This window comes from Sus scrofa, chromosome X (genome assembly GCF_000003025.6).
Source record: "Sus scrofa isolate TJ Tabasco breed Duroc chromosome X, Sscrofa11.1, whole genome shotgun sequence".
NCBI lineage: Eukaryota > Metazoa > Chordata > Mammalia > Artiodactyla > Suidae > Sus > Sus scrofa.
In genome coordinates, this window is record NC_010461.5 from 33,129,022 (window position 1) to 33,153,226 (window position 24,205).

The 24,205-nt window shown below is 40.1% G+C and overlaps 1 protein-coding gene across 3 annotated transcripts in view; it reads left to right on the plus strand.

Moving 5' to 3' along the window:
• Nucleotides 1–24,205, plus strand: part of PRRG1 (proline rich and Gla domain 1) — a 168,058-nt gene that overhangs the window by 64,523 nt on the left and 79,330 nt on the right. For all 3 annotated transcript variants that reach the window (XM_021079580.1, XM_003360253.4, XM_021079579.1), the window contains exon 2: nt 22,014–22,062. In XM_021079580.1, the coding sequence (XP_020935239.1) occupies nt 22,053–22,062 (10 nt within the window). In that variant the 5' untranslated portion in view covers nt 22,014–22,052. The remainder of the gene's footprint in view (nt 1–22,013; nt 22,063–24,205) is intronic.

Sequence of the window (24,205 nt, forward strand, 5' to 3'; positions counted from 1 at the left end):
TTCACAATAGCACGGAGAACCTGTTTAGAAAGTTAGGGCATTCTGCTGATCTTAAAAGTAATATTTGCTTAAAACGGGCACAAGTTTGGAACAGGCACTTCACATAAGATATGCAAATTGCCAGTTAGTTCATATACAAAAAGGTGTTCAGCTTTGTCAGTCATCAGGAAAATGCCTGTTGGCATACCACTACCACCCCCCAGAATAGCAAAGATGAAAAAGACAGTATTAAGGGTCTGCAAGGAGTTGGAGCAACTGGAACTCTACTCTAGTGCTGCTGAGAGTTTCAGCTGGTACAAGCACAGTGGAAACATGTTTATCAAGTCATGGTAACGGATAGAGCTGAATATAGGCATGCCTGTGAGCCCAGCAATTCCACTCTTAGGCAGAGACAGAGAAATAGTTACATAGGTTCCTAAAAAAACATGTTTAAGCATGTACAGAGCACTATGTGTAATAATAAACCCAAATGTCCGTCACCAGTAAAATAAGTACATTAATGGGGATAGGTATCTAACATGGAATTAGTAGTGAGAACAGATGAACTATAACTGCCTGTAACAATGTGGATCAATCTTAGAAACAAGATGTTGAGCAGAAGCTAGATCCAAAAGAGTATATACCCTGTGATTCCATTTATATGAAGTTCAGAAACACTCAAACCTCATCTGTGATATGATAAAATCAGGCTGGTGGCTGCCCTTTTTAGGAGATAGTGACTAGATGGGGGCACAAGAGGCGGGCTCCTGGGGTGCCAGTAATGATCTGTTTAGTCTCCTGATCTTGGAACGGGTTACACGGTGTGCTCCCACTATGAAAATTCAACAGGTATATATACTTATGTTTTGTACGCTTTTCTGTATTTATGCTTTATTTGAATAATTTATATAAAAGTAATAAGTACTATATTACTGCTACATAACAAATTTTTGAATTTTATTGAGATATAATTGACATACATGTACGTATTTAAAGTGTAAAACCGGATCGTTTTTTGTGTATGTATACCCCCAGGAAATTGTCAACACAATCAAGATAATGAGTAACTTGTCACCTCAGAAATTCCTCTTCTTTCTTGTAGTCTCTCCTCTCATTTCTTTTTGATGGCTGAAAAGTTTTATTTACATATATAAAGTATCTTTAAAATCCACACTGAGGTATGCTCAGAGATAGCTCAATCTAATTTTTTGTTTAAATTGTAGACCTCTCACCCTGTTGGGAGGAAGAAATCCCTCTCTCAGTCAAGAACATATAAGCCAGATTGCCTGGGTTAGAATTTTAGCTCTGCCACTTTGCAGACTATATGACATTGGACAAGTTACTTAACTACTCTGCATCAGTTTCCTTATCTGTACCTCTAGTGCTAATGCTAGTACTATACCCAACTCATAAGATTACAGAGATTAAAGAAATTAATATACATAATTAAAAAGCAATATGTTACTGTCCTGGTGTTGTTGTTCCCTTAGGTTGCTTTGCTAAAATCCTCAGTTCTCAGTTTTTCCTGACGATAATAAAGCTGTGCGTTGAGAGGGCCCTACCTTCAAATATCCTACCGGCACCTACCTCTCTCTTGCGTTCACATCTCCTTCGGTATCATCTCCCTCTGAGCTCCTTGCTGAAGGCGAGGTGAGGTATGCATTTGAAACCAGGCTTTTTTTGGTATAATGTCTTAGAGGGACATTTCGTGTGCTAAGAGGTACCCAAAATAGGATAGTTTAAAAATCCCAAGACCTTATGAGTCAGGATGTCAGAATACCCTTGCATTTGTTTCTACATGAAAAGTTGTTAGTGATCACTGTGACAGTAGTGCTTGTACATGTACAATAGCTATTCCTTGGATATATCCTAATACATATCCTATGAAAGATTCAACAAATAAAGATGTTATTTGTCCTTGAGAAGCTTACTGTCAACATGAAAAAATATAATTAGATTTTGAAGTAGTGCCTATGGAAAGACTGGGATCAGGTATTAGAGATACCAAAAAGGAGGAACGAGTAGGTCTTACTGATTGGTTATGTTACACTGAGCTAAGGATACTGCCACTGTTGTTAAGCCGTGCAGTGGGAGTGTGTTTTACTACTTCCCCTAAACTAGAAACAACCCAAATGTCCAACAGTGGTTGAATTAGTAAATAAATAGTGATGTATATATCTAACATGGAGTCAGTAGTGAGAATGAATACATTACAACCACATGCAACAGTATAGATGATTGCAAACATGATGTTGAGTGGAAGAAGCTATTTCTCAAAGAATACACTGTGATTATATTTATGTGAAGGTCCAAAAAAAAAAAAAAAAAACCTTGCAAAACACATCTATGGTATAAGAAATCTGGTTAGTGGTTACTAGTAGTGCTTACCCGCCGCCCCCGCCCCGCCCCACCCCACCGGCTTTCCTCACCTTGCTGATTCCAAGTACAAGGCTTGCCCTAATCACCTTCACCACCACTGTACCATCGCCTGCGAGGAATGACCAGGGATCTGTTTTTCAGGGTTTCCGGTCCCGGGAAGTTGCAAAGAGAGCAGTCTACATGGCTGACTCAGTGGGGACTGAATAAAAAAGCCTCCCACCAAGATAGGCTTCCTCCTAGCAGGGAGGTCATCGGCAAGGGGATAACGCCTGTCTATCCCAGAGAAGCCCTCGCCGTGCCCCACCAGGAAAAGTTCTGTCCATACGCTTGCGCTGGTGGTCTGTTGAATGTAAAACCACTCCCAGGAGACTCCTGGGCACTCATGCAATGCCCCTCGCCGAAATGGGCCATTGTTACTCATCTCTTTGGTCCCTGTGGATGTGGCCCTTCTGTCCCAGGCCCCTCTAACTTCTCTCCTCCCTTAACTGAGGGGAGCCTCTCTGGCCTGCGTCAGGGAATGAGTGGAATGGATTGCAGGGAGAGCCCATACCCTCATTACATTCTTCATTCATATTGTCTCCACTGTACCTGAGAAGACAAAGTTAGGACATTTTTTCCTCTTTTTCTGACCCAGGCTTCTCTTTATTTGAAGCAATGAGCACAGAATAACTTCATTACTTGTGGAGGAGGTAATAGGTAAGGAGTAGCAAAGAAGGGAAAAAATGAACTCTTGGGAGACATAAACTTTTAAATAGCTTCAGATGTCATCCCACAGTACTTGGGTTGAACGAGATGACAAAGATATTAATATTATAGTTACGGAATTTAGAGGTAAAGCTACTTTATATATGTGATGGAAAAAATCCTTGGTTTTAGATTCATGATGTTTCAGGTGGTAGCGGGATATCCAGGTGTAGGTTTCTCTGACGCCTTTGAAAGTATGCAAGTTAGAGGAAACGTCAAGCCTGGATCTATAGCTTTGTATTTTATTGCGATAGACGTGATCATTGAAACATTATTGTAGATGAAATAAACGGCTTCTCCTAGGAAACACTGTTGACGTCAAGTGATTTATAGGGCATCTGGATTATTTGATGTAGTTTGTGATGACTTCTTTTTACTCACTGAGGTACTTCTATAGCTTTAGCCTGATTTATTTACTTACACCCTTATCTTTAATATTTTATTGTGTACTTGAAATATAAGTCCCGCTGTCACATAAAATTAATATCTCTAACTTAAAGGTTATTAGAGAATTTTCTAACTGTTGTTATTGATAGTGCTAGACCTTTGTTTCAATAATATTTATCCTGGGCTTACTGGTATTTCTTTTGACTTGTTGACTTATGGAAATTCAGTAAGCCCTTTGATGTATACTCCAGGGGTTGGCAAATAATGGCTTGCTGCCTGTTGTTGTATGGCCCGTGAACTGAGAATCGTTTTTACATTTTTAAATGGTCGAAAATTTTTAAAAGGATATTTCATGACACATGAAAAGTATATAAAATTACAATTTCATTATCCATAAAGTTTTGTTAAACACAGTCACACAAAAATTCATTTCTCTGGCTGCTTTTCTGCTACAACAGCAAAGTCAATTAGTTGCGGCAGAGACCATATTGGCCTGCAAAGCTTAAAATATTTACTCTGTGGCCCTTTACAGAAAAAGTTTGCTGACTCCTGGTCTACACCAACACCTGTATCATTGATAAACTACTAAAAGACATATCAAAAAAGTGTGTGTTTACATAGGTAGTCATTTAAATAACCTCTAGCTTCCTTTTCTGCCTCACTTTTTTTTTTTTAATCCTTTGAAGTACTACGATTTATCCCAATTTAACATGCTACATGCTTTGCTTGGTTAAATAAAGAAGCATAGGTTCCCAGCCAGGTTGTAACTTTCCTGAGGGCAGGGATTTTTGTCTTTTTAATTTACTGCTATATCTCCAGCACCTAGGCATGCAGTAGAAACACACTATGTGTTTGCGTAGTCACACAGTATATATTTGTTGAATTGAAAAGATGACCATACTGAATGGACTACCTGTTACTGTACCCAAATCTGAGGATAACTAGAGAACAAAGTGTCCTTTCATCGTTTGCATAACTTGTCTCCCTTTGCTCTCCTGATTCAACATGTAAGAATCCATGGAATGGAACAATATCTGACAGCACTTTGGATGCTGCTGCCTCGTGTATATCACTTGGAGGAAGAGCATTTATAAACACATGTTATATATATTAATTTTAAAATTATTCAGTAGTGTCATATTATGGTTTTATAGTTTATTGATTTTATAATTACTGTATTCATACTTAATGTTTATATATTACAAAATATATTTTTCAAGCCTCTATGTCAGTTATTATATTTGTACCTTGAGGTTAATGGGCCTAGCAAAGTGAATGGTGCAGAGTAAGTACTCAAAGGTTAGAGTAATTGAAGATTTAAGCAAGCTCTTTGGGAATTGATTGCATTATGAATGCAGAGGTATTGTTTAACAGTTTCCCATCACATTTAGTTTAAAATTCAACTATAATAAAATTTAAAAAAAACTAAAATTCAGACTGTTTTTCAGCCAGTAAATTCTTGTATGATTTGACCATTTGTCTCTGTCTCCAATCTCTTCTCTCTTGCTTGCCATGTTAAAGCCATACTGAAACTTCTTTAGATTTCTCTAATACTTTAAATTCCTTTATGTATAGTTTTTTTTTTTTCTTTTTAGGGCCACACCTGTGGCATATGGAAGTTCCCAGGCTAGGGGTCGAATCAGAGCTGCAGCTGCCAGGCTATGCCAAAGCCATGGCAACACCGGATCTGAGCCACATCTGCGACCTGCACTGCAGGTTGCAGCAATGCCAGATCCTTAACCCACTGAGTGATGCCAGGGATCATACCTGTATCCTCATGGATATTAGTTGGGTTCTTAGCCTGCTGAACTGCAACGGGAACTCCCTATTTATAGTTTTTTTTTTTTTTTTGAAGAAAAATTATTATGAGCCCTGATAGATAGACTCTAAGCGGGGATCAGATTTGTCTTATTCACCATCAAGTCCCCAGTGCTTCGCAATATTACTGACATTTAGTAAGCAGTAAGTAAATATTTGTTGAATGAGTACATATATGACTTAAAAAGCGCTGGACTTGGTGTCAGAACTCCTAGGTTAAAATCCTGTGGAATGTGTTCTGAATCTTGTTTTGGATGCCAGTTAAACAGGTGTTTTTTGTGAAGTCAATGAGCTGTACATGTATAATACGAGCACTTTTGATGTAAATGTGTTGATGAGGTAAAAATAATCCTGGGGTGCTCCTCCTTACTGATTATGTGAAAATCAGTTATGTGATTTTTGAATGCAGTATTCAATTCCATTCAGTCTTTTGAGTTATGTGAATCCATTTCTTTGAAATTTCTTTAACCAGTTATCCAAAGGTATTGTTGTACCCACTGAGGCTGTTGTGAGCACCGATACGATGAGGTATGTGAAAGTGCCTCATTGTTGTAGATAAACAAATAAACCAGTTGAAACGTTATCATTGGAAGGATGCAGAAGTTGAGAAGATGCAGAGGGGAAGCTCTGCGAAACCTCGTAGAATAAACACATTTCTTACAGGGGGGCCCTTAGGCAGCTGAAGAGCTGGGGTTTGAAGAGACACGGTGAGAAGAGAACAGAATTCATCTCATCTCTAGAGTATGCCACAAGACCTAAAGGCCTGAATTTTAAAGGGCTAAAGGCCCTCTTATTCAAAATTACAAGGACCTTGGGCTTGGGGAAGAGCAGGAGAATAGGACTGGCAAAGCCCTTGGTAGGGTAGCCAGAAATTAATGCAAGGGTATATCTTTGTCCTCCACAGTGGAGAACAGTGAGGTGATTGACCTACCTCATCAACCATGAGAGAGCCATGTGGCTGAAAAACACAGCCATCGTTGAAGTCCTTCTCTACGTATTAAAATATACCCTGCAGTGTTTCAAAACTAATAAAGAGCTAGATGTAATTGAATCTCAGGAGATCACTGTAAGAAGAATCACTACCAGGATTAGGAGTTGCCAGGCTATGATTGTCCCTGGAAGGCTGGGTAAACAGACACTAGCACATGTAAGGACATCAAAAATGGCAAAGGAGGCTCTTAAAGAACTGAGGGCACCCATTCCAAACTTCAATAGAACATGTACCTGAAGCTAAAACTTTAAAATCGAGTTTTATTTTTACATAAATGGGGTAGTACCCATCGTGGCGCAGTGGTTAACCAATCCGACTAGGAACCATGAGGGTGTGGGTTCGATCCCTGGCCTCGCTCGGTGGATTAAGGATCCGGTGTTTCCATGAGCTGTGGTGTAGGTTGCAGACGCGACTTGGATCCCGCATTGCTATGACTCTGGCCTAGGCCAGTGGCTACAGCTCTGATTCAACCCCCAGCCTGGGGACCTCCATATGCCATGGGAGCGGCCCTAGAAATGGCAAAAAGACGAAAAATAAAATAAAATAAATGAGTTTTTAGAAACATTCAGCTCATAAAATATGTATTACTCTACCCTCTGTCTTAAGTAGTAATATTTGCACTTAATGTATTAAGCCAGATTGATCACCAGAAGTATATTGAACCAAGACATTTTGGGAAAGGAAATCTGTGTTACTATCCTCACAGGTCTGGCTCACTGTTTATTTATTGTTATCAAGAACTGTTCTGTTCTTAAAGGCTCCTCCCTCGAAGGCTATGAAATTAGGGCTATGAACAATAACTTCATTATGGATGAAGAAACTGAAGCTTGAAGAGGTTAAAAAACTTGCCCAAGGTCATGTAGCTAGTAATTGGCAAGGCAGGCCTCAAACCCTGGTGGTATGTGTGGTGACAAAGCCCACACTCTGACCTGGTGGTGGATCGCGTGTCAGGGTGTACCTAAGCTGCCATCATTTAAGAGGCCACAGTTCTGGAAATTGGCTGAGTCCTATCATGTCTTCCATGTGTAAGAAATCTACCCACAGAGAAGAACTCTTAAAAACTGTCGACTGATGAATCTTACTTGAATATATTGGAAGAGAGTAGCCTCTGTAATGTTGTTACTGGACCGTAAGCTCCCAAAAAGGGAATTTGTCCCTTTTGTCTGCCATGTTTCTCTGAAGCAGAGTTTCTCAGTCTTGACACTATTGACATTTTAGACTGGGTGATTTATGTTGTGGGGAACGGTTCTTTGAATTGTTAGGATGTTTAGCAGGATCTCTGGCCTGAACCCAGTAGGTGTTGGTAGTACCCCTCTCCAGATGGAACAAGCAAAGCTATCTCTAGACGCTGCCAAATGTCTCTTGGAGAAAAAATTACCCCCAGTTGAGAACAACTGCCCTTCTAAAGAATAGAGCAGTGCTGGCAAGTAAAAGATACCCAGTATTTTTTAATTGACTGGAGACAGGCGTGAACGGTGGTCCACAAAGTATACTGCTTGTGACATGCATGCAAAGTAACTAGAGGGAACCTTGAGAAAGTTCTAGAACTTTAATAGTTATGCATTTTTATATGCATTAGAAAAAGAAAACATATCCCATCCATGATTTCATGTCGTATTTTATAGGACCATGCTGAAGTAGATACTGAAATTTAAAAAAGACTTAATTGAAGGAAACATTGTATAATCCATAAATGCTTTTAGCAGAAATCATAAAATTGATCAAAATGGTATGTAAACGACTGGAGTTTGTTGCATTGATCTTTACCAAGGGAAACGAGGCAAACTGTGCCCTGAACATACTTAGTAGGAAAGCCCTCACTGGGAATGATCTGGTGTCCTGCACAACCTAGACACAGATGTAGCAGACAGATTGCCGACCCTCTGAAAACTGGACTGTCTGATAGATAATGTAAGGGATGCACATCTGTATGAGTTAGCACCTAAGTTCCAGATTGTATGAGAGTTCAGAGGAAAAACAGATGACCTCCTATTCCAGGTGATGAGGAAAGGCTTCCCCACTGATAGTGAGGGACGAATGGGACGTTAGTAGGTATGCGTAACGCAGAGAAAGAGAGCAGAGGCCTAGAGCTGCAAGTTTAAAGTGTAGTTAAGGGTTGAGTAGAGGCCGCTTTAGCTGGAGTGCGGCGTAGCCGTTAAAGAAGGTGGAACCTGCTTGTCGAGAATGTTTCATGCCAGACTGGGGTAAATCCATGGAAAGGTGATTTTTATTTAGATTTTCTAATGCCCGGCTAAAAGCTACTTTGTGGTCTTTAACTGTGTTGCCATTACTTTAGAAAGTCATGTGTAGCTCGGGAGGGGATCTGACCGAGAGTCAAGATTGATGAATACTGCTGCTTAGAGAAGTATACAGACCTAAACACACACACACACACACACACACACACACACACACACACTCTCTCTCTCCTCTCTCTCTCTCTCTCTCTCTCACTCTCTCCAGGTGAAAGAAGAGAATAAAGCAATAGGGGGTCAGAGGAGAAAGAGAAAACTAAACCTGGCAGCAGCAGGAGAAGTAGTGACCGGGGACCGGGGGAGTTGAGCGTTGGGGGTGATATTAGCATAGGCCTTGACCTCCACATCTCTGTAAGGAAATTGTCTTCTGTAAGACAAGATTCAGATCTTGGGAAGTTGACTCCTGGAACACTAGGTGAGTCAGCTGACAGATAGTATCGATCTTTACCTACTTGGTGTCATCTTCCCCTGGAAGAGAGCTGCCAAGAAGCAGCCTGTTCTCTCCACCACGTTGACCTCTGGAGAGGCCAGTCCTCCTTGAAAATCTCGGCCTATGCCTGACAGCTCTTCCCTTTGTAGTCCCCCTAACACAACTGAGAATGGCTTGATTCTTTTCAAAAAGACTATTAAATGTTGAAGAGTAAACGAATAGAATACAAGAAGTCCTGGCAGTCAAATCTCCTTGCCCTCTTGCTGCCGAAGAGAACGTCTTAAAAATCCAAATGTAGCTATGTGATTCCCTTGCTTCACTCTTTCATAGCGTCTCACTTGTACAGGGATTGCATTTTAGTGTATTAACTTTTTTAGGGTTTTTCCTGGAGTGAGAAAGGTTTTGGAATTCTCTTCATATGCTTACTTTATTTATCTGACTTGGAGGGTTAACAATGAAAATTGAGATGCTACTGGAAAGGACGAAGGGCCTTCCTGTGAACATGTATGAGAGTTCCAGCTCTTTCCTAAAGCCTTCCCAGAATAGCTTCACCCGAAGGGGCAGGGCTCACAAAACCGCTTTCTCATAAGACTGTCTCAAGGAGAAATCCTAGTGTGTGGGATACAGCCCACCACCCCAATTCAGCCTCAAGAGTTTGGTCCTTGGCCATTTTACATATTAGTGTTCTGCATTAGATTTTTTTGAGAGTGGGCTGCTGCTTTAAATAAGAGGTGGAGGTGATGTGCAATCACTTGATATCTCAGGTTCCTTTTGGCTTCAAAATTAGCCCCCTTGATGTCTTTCTTGATTGTCTTTATGCTAAATTTGTTCCATATAATATAATGCCTTGTTAGAAAGTAATGAAATTTCAGACTTGTGAGAGGTTTTTAGCAGTTACCTTGTCCAGTTTCCCAAAGTGAGCTCCAAAGAATAGAACTCCTGAGAAATATTGATTGCTCACAAAAAGGATGATGTAGCAAATATGTTGAGAGACCATACTTTTGTCACATTGCTTATTGGCATTTTTAAGGCTCTGAAAAGTTTTATAATAAAGAAACCTGTTGAACTTTGAGACAGCGTTTCTTACATTTATTTGTTCAGAGCCCTGTGGGGCTTTTTTGGTCTTTTGTTTTGTTTTGTTTTTGGCCGTGGTGTGCCGTGGCTTGATGTGGGATCTCTGTTCCCAAACTCGGGATTGAATGTGGGCCGCAGCAGTGACATCATCAAGTCCTAACCACTAGACCACCAGGGAACTCCACCGGGCCCTATTTTTAATAATGCACCTTTTGGCATCCTGTGGGCATCAATTTGGGCAACACTCATCTAGTTCAGCCCCCCCTCCATTTGCAAGAAATTTGAGATAGAAATGATTTTCTATTGTCAAACAACTAGTTATCAGGTTTCAGTCACATATTTAATACCTGATTGTTTCATATATGCTTAATTTCTTTCCCAGCTTTACTTGAGATGCAATTGATACATGAGTGTGTAAGTTTAAGGTGTACAATAGGATGATTTGATACACAGGTATCTTGTAAAATGGTTGCCGCAATGAGGTTAGTTAATGGATCCATCACCTCACATGGGTATAGTATACTTTTTTGTGTGATGTGTTGACAACTTTTTAGATTGTCTTGCTTAGCATCTTTCCTCTGCATGGTAAGTATTGATAACTATAGTGATCATGCTGTGTATCATATCCCCAGAACTTATTCATTTTAAAAATTGGAAGTTTATACCTTTCGACTCTCTTCACCCATTCTTACCACCACTCCTTGTCCTCAACCCTGGCAACCACCAGCCTACTGTCTATTTTTATGAGTTTAGGTTTTTTTTAAAGTTCACGTATAAAATTATACAGTATTGGTCTTTCAGTGTCTGACTTATTTCACTTAATGTAATGCTCTCAAGATTGTCACAAACGGCGGAATTTCCTTTCTTATGGCTGAATAATACTCCATCGTGTATGTGTGTATATTTTTACATCTTACATCTCTTGGTCGACCTTTAGGTGCTTCCATGTCTTGACTGTTGTAAATGATACTGCAGTGAATGTGGTGGTACAGAAGTCTCTTCTAGATAGTGATTTCATTTCTTTCAGATAAATACCCTGAAGAATTATTACTGGATCATGTGACATTTCTTTTTTTTTTTTTCTTGCGGAACTTCCATATTGTTTTCCACAGTGGCTGTACCAGGTTACATTCTCACCAACAGTGTACAAGGTCCCCCCTTTTCCACGTTTTCTCTGACATATGTTATCTCTTGTCTTTTTTTTTTTTTTTTTTTTTAATGGCTGCACTTGCGGCATATGGAAGTTCCTGGGCCAGGGATTGAATTCCAGCCCCAGCTGCAACCCGTGCCTCAGCTATGGCAACACTGGGTCCTTAACCCACTGCGCCAGGCTGGAGATTGAACATGTGCCTCTGCAGCGACCCTAGCTGCTGCTCTTGGATTCTTAACCCACTGTGCCACAACGGGACCTTCTCTCTTGACTTTTTTTTTTTTTTTTTTTTTTTTTTTTTGCCTTTTTAGGGCCACACCCGAGGCATGTGGAGCTTCCCAGGCTAGGGGTTGAATTGGACCTGTAGATGCCGGCCTACACCACAGCACTTCGGGATCCGAGCCACGTCTGAAACCTATACCACAGCTCACGGCAACGCCGGATCCTTAACCCACTGAGAAGGCCAGGGATTGAACCTGCATCCTCATGGATGCTAGTCAGATACGTTTCCGCTGAGCCACAGTAGGAACTTCTCTCTTGATTTTTTGATAATAGATATATTAGCAGGTGTGAGGTGTAAATGTTTCATTGTGGTTTTGATTTGCGTTTTTCTCATGATTGGAGGTGTTGAACACCTTTTCATGTACCTGTTGGCCATTTGTATGTCTTCTTTTGAAAAATGTCTAAGGTTAATTGACCATTTTAAAATTTGGGTATTCATCTTTTACTATTGAGTCGCATAAATTCATGGTATATTTTGGATTAACCCTTTATTGGATATGTGATTTGCAAATACATTCTTCCATTCTTTAGGTTGCCTTTTCATTTTGCATGTCATTTCTTTCGCTGTGCAGAAGCTTTTTAGTTTGATATATTGCCATGTATTTATTTGGGGAGGGTGGCCTGTGTTTTAACATCATGTCCAAAAATCATTGGCAAGACCAGTTTCAAGGCATTTTTTCCCTTTCGTTTTCTTCTAGGATGTTGAAGAGTTCAGGTCTTACATTTAGGTCTTTAATAAATTTCAACTTAATTTTTGTCAGTGATGTAAGGCAGGGTGTCCACTTTCTTACTTTCCCATGTGAATGTCTAGTTTTCCCAGAATCATTAGTTGAAAAGACTATCTTTTCCCTCACTGAGCGTTCTTGGCTCCCTTGTCAAGAATTAGTTGCCCTTATATGCTTTGGTTTATTTCCAGATGCTGGGTTGTGTTCCTTTGGTCTATTTGTTCTTTTATGCTAGTACTTCTAGGTTGTTTAATTTGTTGGCATATAATTGTTCATAGTAGTTTCTTAAGATCCTTTGTATTTTTGTGGCATTACTTTTAATGTGTCCTCATTTCTAATCTTATTTGTGTCCTATTTCTTTCTTGGTCTAGCAAATAATTTGTCAATTTTGCCCATTTTTTTCAATAAACCAGCTCTTAGTTTTGTTAATCTTATCTATTGTTTACCTCTTCTTTATTTCATTTATTTCTGCTCTAAGATTTAGTATTTCCTTCCTCTACTAAATTTGGGTTTAGTTTGTTGTTCTTTTACTAGTTCCTCGAGGGGTAAAGTTAGGTTCTTCTTTGAGATCTTTCTTTTCTCTTAAAAGTTTATTGCTATAAACTTCCTCTTATAACTGTGCTTGTTGCATCTCACTGGTTTTTTTATGTTGTGTTTCCATTTTTGTATGTCTCAAGGTTTTTTAATTTATCTTTTTTTTTTCTTCTTTGGTCTATTGGTTGGTCAGGAATGTGTTGTTTAATTTCCATGTATTTGAAATTTTTCTGGCTTTCTTCCTTTTATGGATTTCTAGCTTTGTAGCATTGTGTGTACAGATAAAGAGAACAGACTTGTGGTCAAGGGGGGAAGGGGAAGGGAAGGATTGGAGTTGGGGATTAGCAGATGCAAACTATTGTATATAGGATGGATAAACAACAAGGTCCTACTGTCACATGGAACTGTATTCAGTATCTTGTAATAAACCAAAATGGAAAAGAATATGAAAAGGTATTCGTGTACAACTGTATCACTTTGCTATACAGTGGAAATTAACTCCAAATTGTAAATGAACTATACCTCAAAAAATGAAAAATATTGTGTTTGTGAAAGATGCTTGATGTAATATCTATCTTCTTGAATTTGTTAAGACTTTTTTGTGGCCTCTTGTATGATCAATCCTAGAAAAGGTTTCTGTGTGCTTGAGAAGAATGACTATTCTACTGCTATTGGATGGAATGTTTTATATATGTCTGCTAGGTCCATTTGGTCTCTAGTGTTATTTAAATCCACTGTTTTGTGATTGATTCTCTGTCTGGATGAGCTATCCATTGTTGAGAGTAGGCCATTAAAGTCAACAGCTGTTGGAGAGGGGATTAAGATGGCGGAATAGAAGGACTGGAGCTCAACTTCTCTCCTAAAAACAACAAAATTCACAACTAAAGACTGAGCACACTTCACCAAAATGGACCGGAAACCTTAAAAAAGATACCCTACTCCAGAAGAAAAAGAGGAGGCCACATCAAGAGGTAGAAGGGGCGATTTCACAATTTAAACAACCCCATACCTCCTGGGTGGGAAGCTCCACAGACTGGAAACTAACTGGTTCACAGAGACTCACCTACAGGAGTGAGAGTTCTGAGCCACACATCAAACTCTCACGTGTGGGGATCTGGCACAGGGAGAAAGAGCCCCGGAGCATCTGGCATTGAACAGGCCAATGGGGCTTGTGTGCAAGAGCTCCATGGGACTGGGGGAAACAGAGACCCCATTCTTAAAAGATGCACACAGACCTTCACGTACACTGAGTCCAAGGGCAAAGCAAAGTCTCCAAGGGAATCTGGGTCAAACCTGACCGCAGTTCTTGGAGGACATCCTGGGAAAACAGGGGTGAATGTGGCTTGTTGTGAGGGAAGGACATTAAAGGCAAAGCTCTCGGGAATATTCAGCAGCAGTGCCTTTCTCTGGAGGTGGCCATTTTGGGAAAATCTGGCCCCACCAGTCAGCTAGCCACTGAGAAGCCCCAGGGCAAACAACAACCCACGTGGGATCACAGCCCCACCCCTCAGTAAACAGGCTACCTAAAGACCCCTCAGGCACACAGCTGCCTCTAATCCCATCCAGAGACTAAGCCCCACCCACCAGAGGGATTAGAATCGGCTCCTCCTACCAGGGGGCAGGCATCAGTCCCTCCCATCAGGAAGCCTACAGCAAGCCCCCATACTGACTTCAGCCACAGGGGGGCAGACATCAGAAGTAAGAGAGGCTACAATTCTATGATCTGTAAGAAGGTCACCACACCAAAAACCTATAAAAATGAAAAGACAGAGAACTATAACTCAGATGAGGGAGAAAGGAAAAACCCCAGAAAAACAGCTAAGCCATGAGGAGATTCTCAGCCTCCAGGAAAAAGACTTTAGACTGTTGATGCTGAAGAAAATGCAAGACATTGGAAATAAACTGGAGGCAAAGATGGATAACTTACAGGAAACACTGAGCAAAGAGATACAAGATATAAAACTTAAACAAGTAGAGATGCAAAATACAATAACTGAAATAAAAAATTCACTAGAAGCAGCTAACAGCAGAATACAGGAGGCAGAACGAATAAGCGAGGTGGAAGGACAGATGAGTGGAAATTACGGATGCAGAACAGAAAAGAGAAAAAAGATTGAAAAGAAATGAAGAGAGTCTCAGAGAACTCTGGGACAACGTGAAACGCACCAACATCTGTATTATAGGGGTGCCAGAAGGAGGAGAGAGAGAAGGGGACAGAAAAAATATTTCAAGAGATAATAGCCGAAAACTTCCCTAACATGGGGAAGGTATCACTCACTCAAATCCAGCAAGCACGACGAGTACCATACAAAATAAACCCAAGGAGGAACACCCCAAGACACATACTAATCAAACTGACCACAATTAAAGACAAAGAGAAAATCTTGAAAGCAGGTAGGGAAAAGAAACAAATAACATACAAGGGAGCCCTGATAAGGCTATTGGCAGATTTTTCAACAGAAACTCTGCAGGCCAGAAGGGAGTGGCATGATATACTTAACGTGATGAAAGGAAAAAACCTCCAACCAAGATTACTCTACCCAGCAAGGCTCTCGTTCAGATTTGAAGGAGAAATCTCAGATAAGCAAAAGCTGAGAGAATTCAGCAACACTAAACCAGCCTTACAACAAATACTAAAGGAACTTCTATAGGCAGAAAAGAACAAGAGAAGAAGGAAAGGAAAAAGAGCAGCAAAAACAAATCCAAAGTAATTAATAAAATGGCAGTAAGAACATACATATCAATAATTACCTTAAGTGTGAATGGACTAAACACCCCAACCAAAAGACAGAGACTGGCTGAATGGATGCAAAAACAAGACCCATACATATACTGTCTTCAAGAGACCCACTTCACTTCTAGGGACACATACAAATTGAAAGTGAGAAGATGGAAGGAAATATTTCATGCAAACGGGGATCAAAAGAAAGCTGGAGTAGCAATACTCATATCAGGCAAAATAGACTTTAAAATGAATATTTTCAGGGACAGAGAAGGACATTACATAATGATCAAAGGATCAATCCAAAAAGATGTTATAACAATTTGAAATATCTACGCACCCAGCACAGGTTCACCACAATATATAAGGCAACTGGTAACAACCTTAAAAGGATAAATCGACAATAACACAATCATAGTGGGGGACTTTAACACCCCACTTACAGCAATGGACAGATCAACAAGACAGAAAATTAATAAGGAAACACAGGACCTGAATGAAGCATTAAACCAGATGGACTTAATAGATATTTATAGGACATTTCATCCAAAAGCAACAGAATACACATTCTTCTCAAGTGCACATGGAACATTCTCTAAGATTGACCATATCCTGGGCTACAAATCCAACCTCAGTAACTTTAAGAAAATTGAAATCATATCAAGCATCTTTTCTGACCACAACGCTGTACGACTGGAAATCAACAACAAGGAAAAAACTGCAAAAAACACAAACACGTGGAGACTCAACAACATGCTACTAAACAACCAATGGATCACTGAAGAAATCAAAGAGGAAATTAAAAAATACCTAGCAGCAAATGACAATGAAGATACGACACTCCAAAACCTATGGGATGCAGCAAAAGCCGTTCTAAGAGGAAAGTTTATAGCAATACAAGCCCACCTCAGGAAACAAGAAAAAACCCAAATAAACAAGCTAACTTTACATCTAAAGCAGCTTGAGAGAGAAGAACAGACAAGACCTAAAGTTAGTAGAAGGAAAGAAATCATAAAGATCAGAGTAGAAATCAATGAAATAGAAACAAAGAAAACCCTAGAAAAGATCAATGAAACGAAAAGCTGGTTCTTTGAAAAGATCAACAAAATGGATAAACCCTTAGCCAGACTTATCAAGCAAAAAAGAGAGAGGACTCAAATCAATAAAATTAGAAATGAAAAAGGAGAAGTAACAACGGACACCACAGAAATACAAAGGATCATAAGAGACTACTATATGCAACTATATGCCAATAAAATGAAAAACCTAGAAGAAATGGACAACTTCCTAGAAAAGTACAATCTTCCAAGACTAAACCAAGATGAAATAGAAAAGATGAATGGACCCATCACAAGAACTGAAATTGAAACTGTGATTAAAAAACTTCCAACCAACAAAAGTCCAGGACCAGATGGCTTCACAGGCGAATTCTATCAAACATTTAGAGAAGAGCTAACAGCTCTCCTTCTGAAACTATTTCAAAATATTGCAGAAGAAGGGATACTCCCAAACTCATTCGATGAGGCCACCATCACCCTGGTACCAAAACCAGACAAAGACTCCACAAAAAAAGAAAACTATAGGCCAATATCACTGATGAACATCGATGCAAAAATCCTCAACAAAATACTAGCAAACCGCATCCAACAATACATTAAAAGGATTGTACACCATGATCAAGTGGGATTTATCCCAGGCATGCAAGGGTTCTTCAATACCCGCAAATCCATCAGTGTGATACACCACATTAACAAACTGAAGAATAAAAACCATACGATCCTCTCCATAGACGTGGAAAAAGCCTTTGACAAAATCCAACACCCATTTCTGATAAAAACCCTTCAGAAAGTGGGCATAACGGGAACCTACCTCAATATGATAAAGGCCATATACGACAAACCCACAGCCAACATCATTCTCAATGGTGAAAAGCTGAAAGAATTCCCGCTGAGATCAGGAACAAGACAAGGATGTCCGCTCTCGCCGCTACTCTTCAACATAGTTCTGGAAGTCCTAGCCACAGCAATCAGAGAAGTAAAAGACATAAAAGGAATCCAAATTGGAAAGGAAGAAGTAAAACTATTGCTATTTGCAGATGACATGATGCTATACCTAGAGAATCCTAAAGACTCTACCAGAAAACTGTTAGAGCTTACCAATGAATATGGCAAAGTTGCAGGATACAAAATCAATACACAGAAATTGATAGCGTTTCTATATACTAACAATGAAAAAGCAGAAAAGGAAATTAGGGAAGCACTCCCGTTTACCATGGCATCCAAAAGAATAAAATACCTAGGAGTAAACCTACCTAAAGAAACAAAAGACCTGTACTCTGAAAACTATAAAACATTGATGAAAGAAATCAAAGATGACACAAATAGATGGAAAGATATACCATGCTCGTGGATTGGAAGAGTTAATATTATCAAAATGACTATACTACCGAAGGCAATCTACAGATTCAATGCAATCCCTATCAAATTACCAAGGACATTTTTCACAAAACTTGAACAAAATATGTTAAAAAGTTTGTTTGGAAGTACAACAGACCCAGAATAGCCAAAGACATCCTGAAAAAGGAACATGGAGCTGGAGGAATCAGGCTCCCGGACTTCACACTATACTACAAAGCAACAGTCGTCAAAAGTGCATGGTACTGGCACAAAGACAGAACTATAGATCCATGGAACAGGATATAAAGCCCAGAATTAAACCCTTGCACTTACAGCCAACTCATCTATGACAAAGGAGGCAAGACTATACAACGGAGAAATGACAGCTTGTTCAATAAGTGGTGCTGGGAAAACTGGACAGCCACATGGAAAAGAATGAAATTAGAACACTCCCTAACACCATACACAAAAATAAACTCCAAATGGATGAAAGACCTAGATATAAGACCAGACACTACCAGACTCCTAGAGGAAAACATAGGCCAAACACTCTCTGACATAAACGACAGCAACATCTTCTCAGATACACCTCTTAGAGTATTGACAGTAAAAACAAAAATAAACAAATGGGACCTAAGCAAACTGAAAAGTTTCTGCACAGCAAAGGAAACCCTAAACAACACAAAAAGACAACCCACAGAATGGGAGAAAATCTTTGCAAGTGAATCGACTGACAAGGGATTAGTCTCCAAAATTTATAAACAACTTCTGCAGCTCCATACCAAAAAAACAAACAACCCCATCCAAAAATGGGCAGAAGATCTAAACAGACAGTTCTCCAAAGAAGACATACAGATGGCCGAGAAACACATGAAAAGATGTTCAGTGTCACTCATTATTAGAGAAATGCAAATCAAAACCATGATGAGGTACCACCTTACACCAGCCAGAATGGCCATCATCCAAAAGTCTACAAACAATAAGTGCTGGAGAGGGTATGGAGAAAAAGGAACCCTAGTACACTGTGGGTGGGATTGTCAATTGGTACAACCACTGTGGAAAGCAGTATGGAGATTCCTCAGAAAACTAAACATAGAACTACCATTTGATCCAGCAATCCCACTCCTGGGCATCTATCCAGAGAAAACCATGACTCGCAAAGACACATGTACTCCAATGTTCATTGCAGCACTATTTACAATAGCCAAGACATGGAAACAACCTAAATGTCCATCGACAGAGGAGTGGATCCAGAAGAGGTGGTACATATACACAATGAAATATTACTCAGCCATTAGAAAGAACGAAATACCAGCATTTTTAGCAACATGGATGGACCTAGAAACCATCATGCTAAGTGAAGTCAGCCATACAATGAGACACCAACATCCAATGCTTTCACTGACATGTGGAATCTGAAAAAAGGACAGACGGAACTTCTTTGTAGAACAGATGCTGACTCACAGACATTGGAAAACTTATGGTCTCCAGAGGAGACAGTTTGGGGGGTGGGGGGATGTGCTTGGGCTGTGGGATGGAAATCCTGTGAAATCAGATTGTGATGATCATTATACAACTACAGATGTGATAAATTCATTTGAGTAATAAAAAAATGAAAAAAAATTAAGTCAACAGCTGTTATTATATGGCTGTTTATTTCTCCTTTTATTTGTATTAGTATTTGCTTTATATATTTAGATGCTCCAGTGTTGAGTACATAAACATTTACAGTTGTTGTATGTTCTTGATGAAGTGACCCCCTTTTCATTATATAATGACCTTCTTTTTCTCTCGTGACCATATTTAGCTTAAAACCTACCTTGTCTCATGTAAGTATAGCTATCCCTGCTTTCTTTTGGTTACCATTTGCTTGGAGTATCTATTTCATGAAGTCCCTTCACTTCCTTCTATATGTGTCTTTAAAACTAAAGTGAGCCTCTTGTAGGCAGCATGTTACTGGGATCTTGTTTGTTACCCATCCAGCCTTTCTGTCTTTTTATTGGAGAATTTAATCCATGTATGTTTAAAAGAATTTTTGATAGGTATTGCCATTTTGTCCTGTTGAACTCTTCAGTCATTGTATTCTTTCTTCAGCTCTAAGATTTCTGTTTTTTATATTTATGGGTTCTATTTCTTTCTTGAACTTTTTGTGTTGTTTGCGTACTGTTCTCCTAATTTTGTTTAATTGCCTATGTGTTCTTGTAGTTTACTGAAGTTTTTTTAGGAGGATTATTCTGAATTATTTTTTAGGCAGTTCATAGATCTTTATTTCATTAGGGTCAGTTGTTGGAGCTTTATTAGTTTCATTTGGTGGTGTCACATTTACCTGTTTCTTCATGATCCTTGAATACCTTGCATTGATATCTGTACATTTCTCTTCCAGACTTTTCCTTTTCTTCTGGTAGGGAAAGACCTTCACTAGTCATGACAGCTTGAGGTTGTTAGACAGGTCAGCTGGTAGCCTCCACAGTCATCAAGGCTTGTTATTGGAGTCTCTAGTTGGGTGAGAACATTGTCTATGCTCTGAGATTGGGTGGATGCCACTAGCTAGGCTCCACGTTTAAGCAGAACCACTGTGTGACCATCTCCCTATTTGGGTGGGGCTCCTAGTTTTGCTCGGCAGTCAGATGGGACCACTAGCTGAGTTCTGCAGTCACCTCCTGTTCAGTAAAGCCCCAGGCTGAGTTCATGGGTAGGGTGGTGCCAGTGGTTGGATTCCATGATTGAGTAGGGCTGTGGGTTGGGTTCAGCAATCACCCCTTGTTGTGTGGGGTCTCAGACTGTGCTCCACAACCAAGTGGTACCACTGGCTGGATTTTGTGTTTAGAACTGCCAGCTGAGCTCCCTAGCCAGAAGGGGCCTGGATCAGCTATGCACATGGCCAGAGCTGCTGGCAGGGATCTTTGCTCAGGTGCTGCTGTGAGCAGGAGTGCCCTCTGCCAGAACCTGAGTACTGTTTGCTATGAGCCCCACCCTCTTCTCCATCTCTGATCCCCAATAGTCAAGCCCAGCAGATTCCTCCGATGATCTCCATTAGGCAAGACCTGAGTGGGCCCCCTGGGAAGTGTCCCATATGCTGGGGGAGCTGAATGTCTGCCTTGGACTCTATTCCCACTATAGAATCCATATCGCCCAACTCACCCCTCCAGAGAGGATGGCGATGTGGTCAGAGTGTATCCAGTCCTCTTATCCTAATGTTCTTCTTCTCTGTCACTGCTGTCCAGCAGGGTGCTTCAGCCTTACCCCCAGGTTCTAGCATCTTCACAATGGAGTCTTTCGTATAGATAGTTGCTGGTTGGTCTTCTTATGAGGGAGAGTGAAGTTGGGAATGATCTATGTCATCTTTGGCATCACTCTCCTCTATATGCTTGGTTTCTATATTCCTTAACCTAGTGATAAATTATGTCTTATAATTTTGCCTCTCTGGTACTTAGCTCCATATTGGGAATGTAGCAGATGAACAATAAATGGGTGGTAGTTCTATGATTAAACCCTATAAGAAAATGAAGCACTGCGGTATAAATTAGCTTCTGTGTATATATTTTCACAAAGAAACAGAATTGTTATTCCTGCATGCACACCCGCATTTGCAATATGTGGTTTTTTCCTCCAGATTTCTGTTCTCAGTAGTTCGTGGTTATTGATTCATACCATTTATTGGTAATAACTGCAGGCTGCTTTGCCAGAGGGATGATTTGATTAGATACTGCTGTTGACACCATTCAGGAAAATGTTGCACTATAAAGGGTATTGGATTTGTCACAGACATTGAAGAGAAACCAGCGGTAGGCAAACTAATAATATGCTAGCCTCGTTATTAAAATGAAGCCTTTCGGCATTTCGGTCCTGATTTTTGCTGATACCACTGCCTTCCTAAGAAATAAGCATGTGACCAATTTGATGATTTTTATTTGGCAAGGTCAGAAACTAATGCCAGATAAACAAGGTCATAGTAAGTTGATATAAAGCCCATGCTTCCAGAATACTATGCTTCTGTTCTCTGAGGTTAGATATCTCTTTGTAATGGAGAAAACACTTATGTAAGGGGGGCAAGATTGGAACGCACTAAAACGAAATGCTCGTGTTGAGCACATTAGCTTTAATGGAACTTGAATCTGACTGTGTGGATGTGCTTTGTTTTGTACAGAGTCATCATCCCAGGACCTGCTGGAGACCACAAGAAAACATGGGGAGAAGTAAGTTTCTCTTTGCTTTTAAATAATTAAGATTCTGTCCACAGTAATCCACAATATCTAGGAAATGAGATTTGCAACTCCAAAGTTTTTGTGTGTGTGTAGACACCTAAATTGTATTTCTGGTTAATGTTAGAAAGGTTTTGTCTGAAGCAGGGCTGTGCAGCGAGAGACAAATGGATCACATGTTGCTCAGTGGAAAGGGTCTCTTTGCCCCCTACTCTTTTCTGTACGTCTCCCAGTACAGGGAGAGAAGGCTCAAACTTGATATTGTACAGACCTGCCCTAATCCCAACTTCTTTACAACTCTTAGCAAAGTTACTCATGCTGCTAATGGCTTCTAAGCCTTGTTGATAATAATGTCTACAAAAAATATGATCACACTATGCAACCGGTGATAGTAATAAAACATCCATCTATGAACTTGACTTATAAGTGGCTTTGGTTGCCCCTAAAATGTTAAAGTCTGCCATTAAGAACCATTAGATGAATTCTCATCGTTTATTTTTTCTTTCTCATAAGACTTTCAGAGGTAGTGGACAATAGACAAATTTAAGGCCATTTCTTTGTTAAGTTGTTAATAACCAACCACTGCAGTGACTTCCTAAATAATTCTAATCAACATAGATAAAATCAACTATAAAATCTGATGATCTGAAGGACCTCAGAGGAAGACTTGGTGTTGTGGAGTATAAAGAAAAGAGTCCTGGACATAGAGTCAGAGGCCTGAATTCAAGTTCTACCTCTGCTAACTTTTTTTTTTTTTTTGGTCTTTTTGTCTTGTAGGGCCGCACCAGCGGCATATGGAGGTTCCCAGGCTAGGAGTCAAATCGGAGCTGCAGCTACTGGCCTACACCACAGTCACAGCAACACGGGATCTGAGCTGTGTCTGTGACCTACACCACAGCTCATGGCAACGCCGGATCCCTAACCCACTGAGCGAGGCCAGGGATTGAACCTGCATCTTCATGGATGCTAGTCGGGTTCAGCAGCCACTGAGCCACGATGGGAACTCCAACCTCTGCTGTCTTGATCAAGTTCTCGTGTTCCCCTAAACTTGTTTGTTCATCTCTGAAGTGTGATTAATAACCTGCAGTATTAGCCTCAGGAAACAGTGGTTGGCCTAATGTGATAATGCATATGCAAGGACGTTGAGAACTCTAAAGTGTAATGGAAGAATGCAGTGGTATCTGCTCATTGCCGTCCTTATTAAATAAGTATATCTTTATTGGTTCAGTAGTTAAAATGAAGTTATTTGATCAGATGCCTCCATAGGGAGCATGGGACTAGGGTTGTGCAAATGACAGTGTTTCCTTAGGTTTCCTGCTCCAGGCATCTTGCTGACCCCATGTCATTATGGGCCCTGGGTAGGCAGCCCCAAGGATTATGGACAGAAAATATCTCCCCCAAAACGCATGAAAAGAGGTGCAACATCACTCATTATTAGAGTAATGCAAATCAAAACCATGATGAGGTAGCACCTTACACCAGCCAGAATGGCCATCATCCAAGAGTCTACAAACAATAAGAGCTGGAGAGAGTGTGGAGAAAAAGGAACCCTAGTACACTATTGGTGGGGTTGTACATTGGTGCAACCACTGTGGAAAACAGTGTGGAGATTCCTCAGAAAACTAAACATAGAACTACCATTTGATCCACAATCCCACTCCTGGGCATCTATCCAGAGAAAACCACGACGCGCAAAGACACATGTACTCCATTGTTCATTGCAGCACTATTTACAATAGCCAAGACATGGAAACAACCTACATGTCCATCGACAGAGGATTGGATCGAGAAGGTGTGGTACATATACACAATGCAATATTACTGAGCCATTAAAAGGAACGAAATACCAGCATTTTTAGCAGCATGGATGGAGCTAGAAATTATCATGCTAAGTGAAGTCGGTCAGACAATGACACACCAACATCACATGCTTTCACTGACATGTGGAATCTGAAAAAAGGACAGACTGAACTTCTTTGCAGAACAGATACTGACTCACAGACTTTGAAAAACGTATGGTTTCCAAAGGAGACCCTCTGGGAGGTGGGGGGATGTGTTTGGGATATGGGATGGAAATCCTATAAAATTGGATTGTGATGATCATTGTACAACTATAAATGTAATAAATTCATTGAAT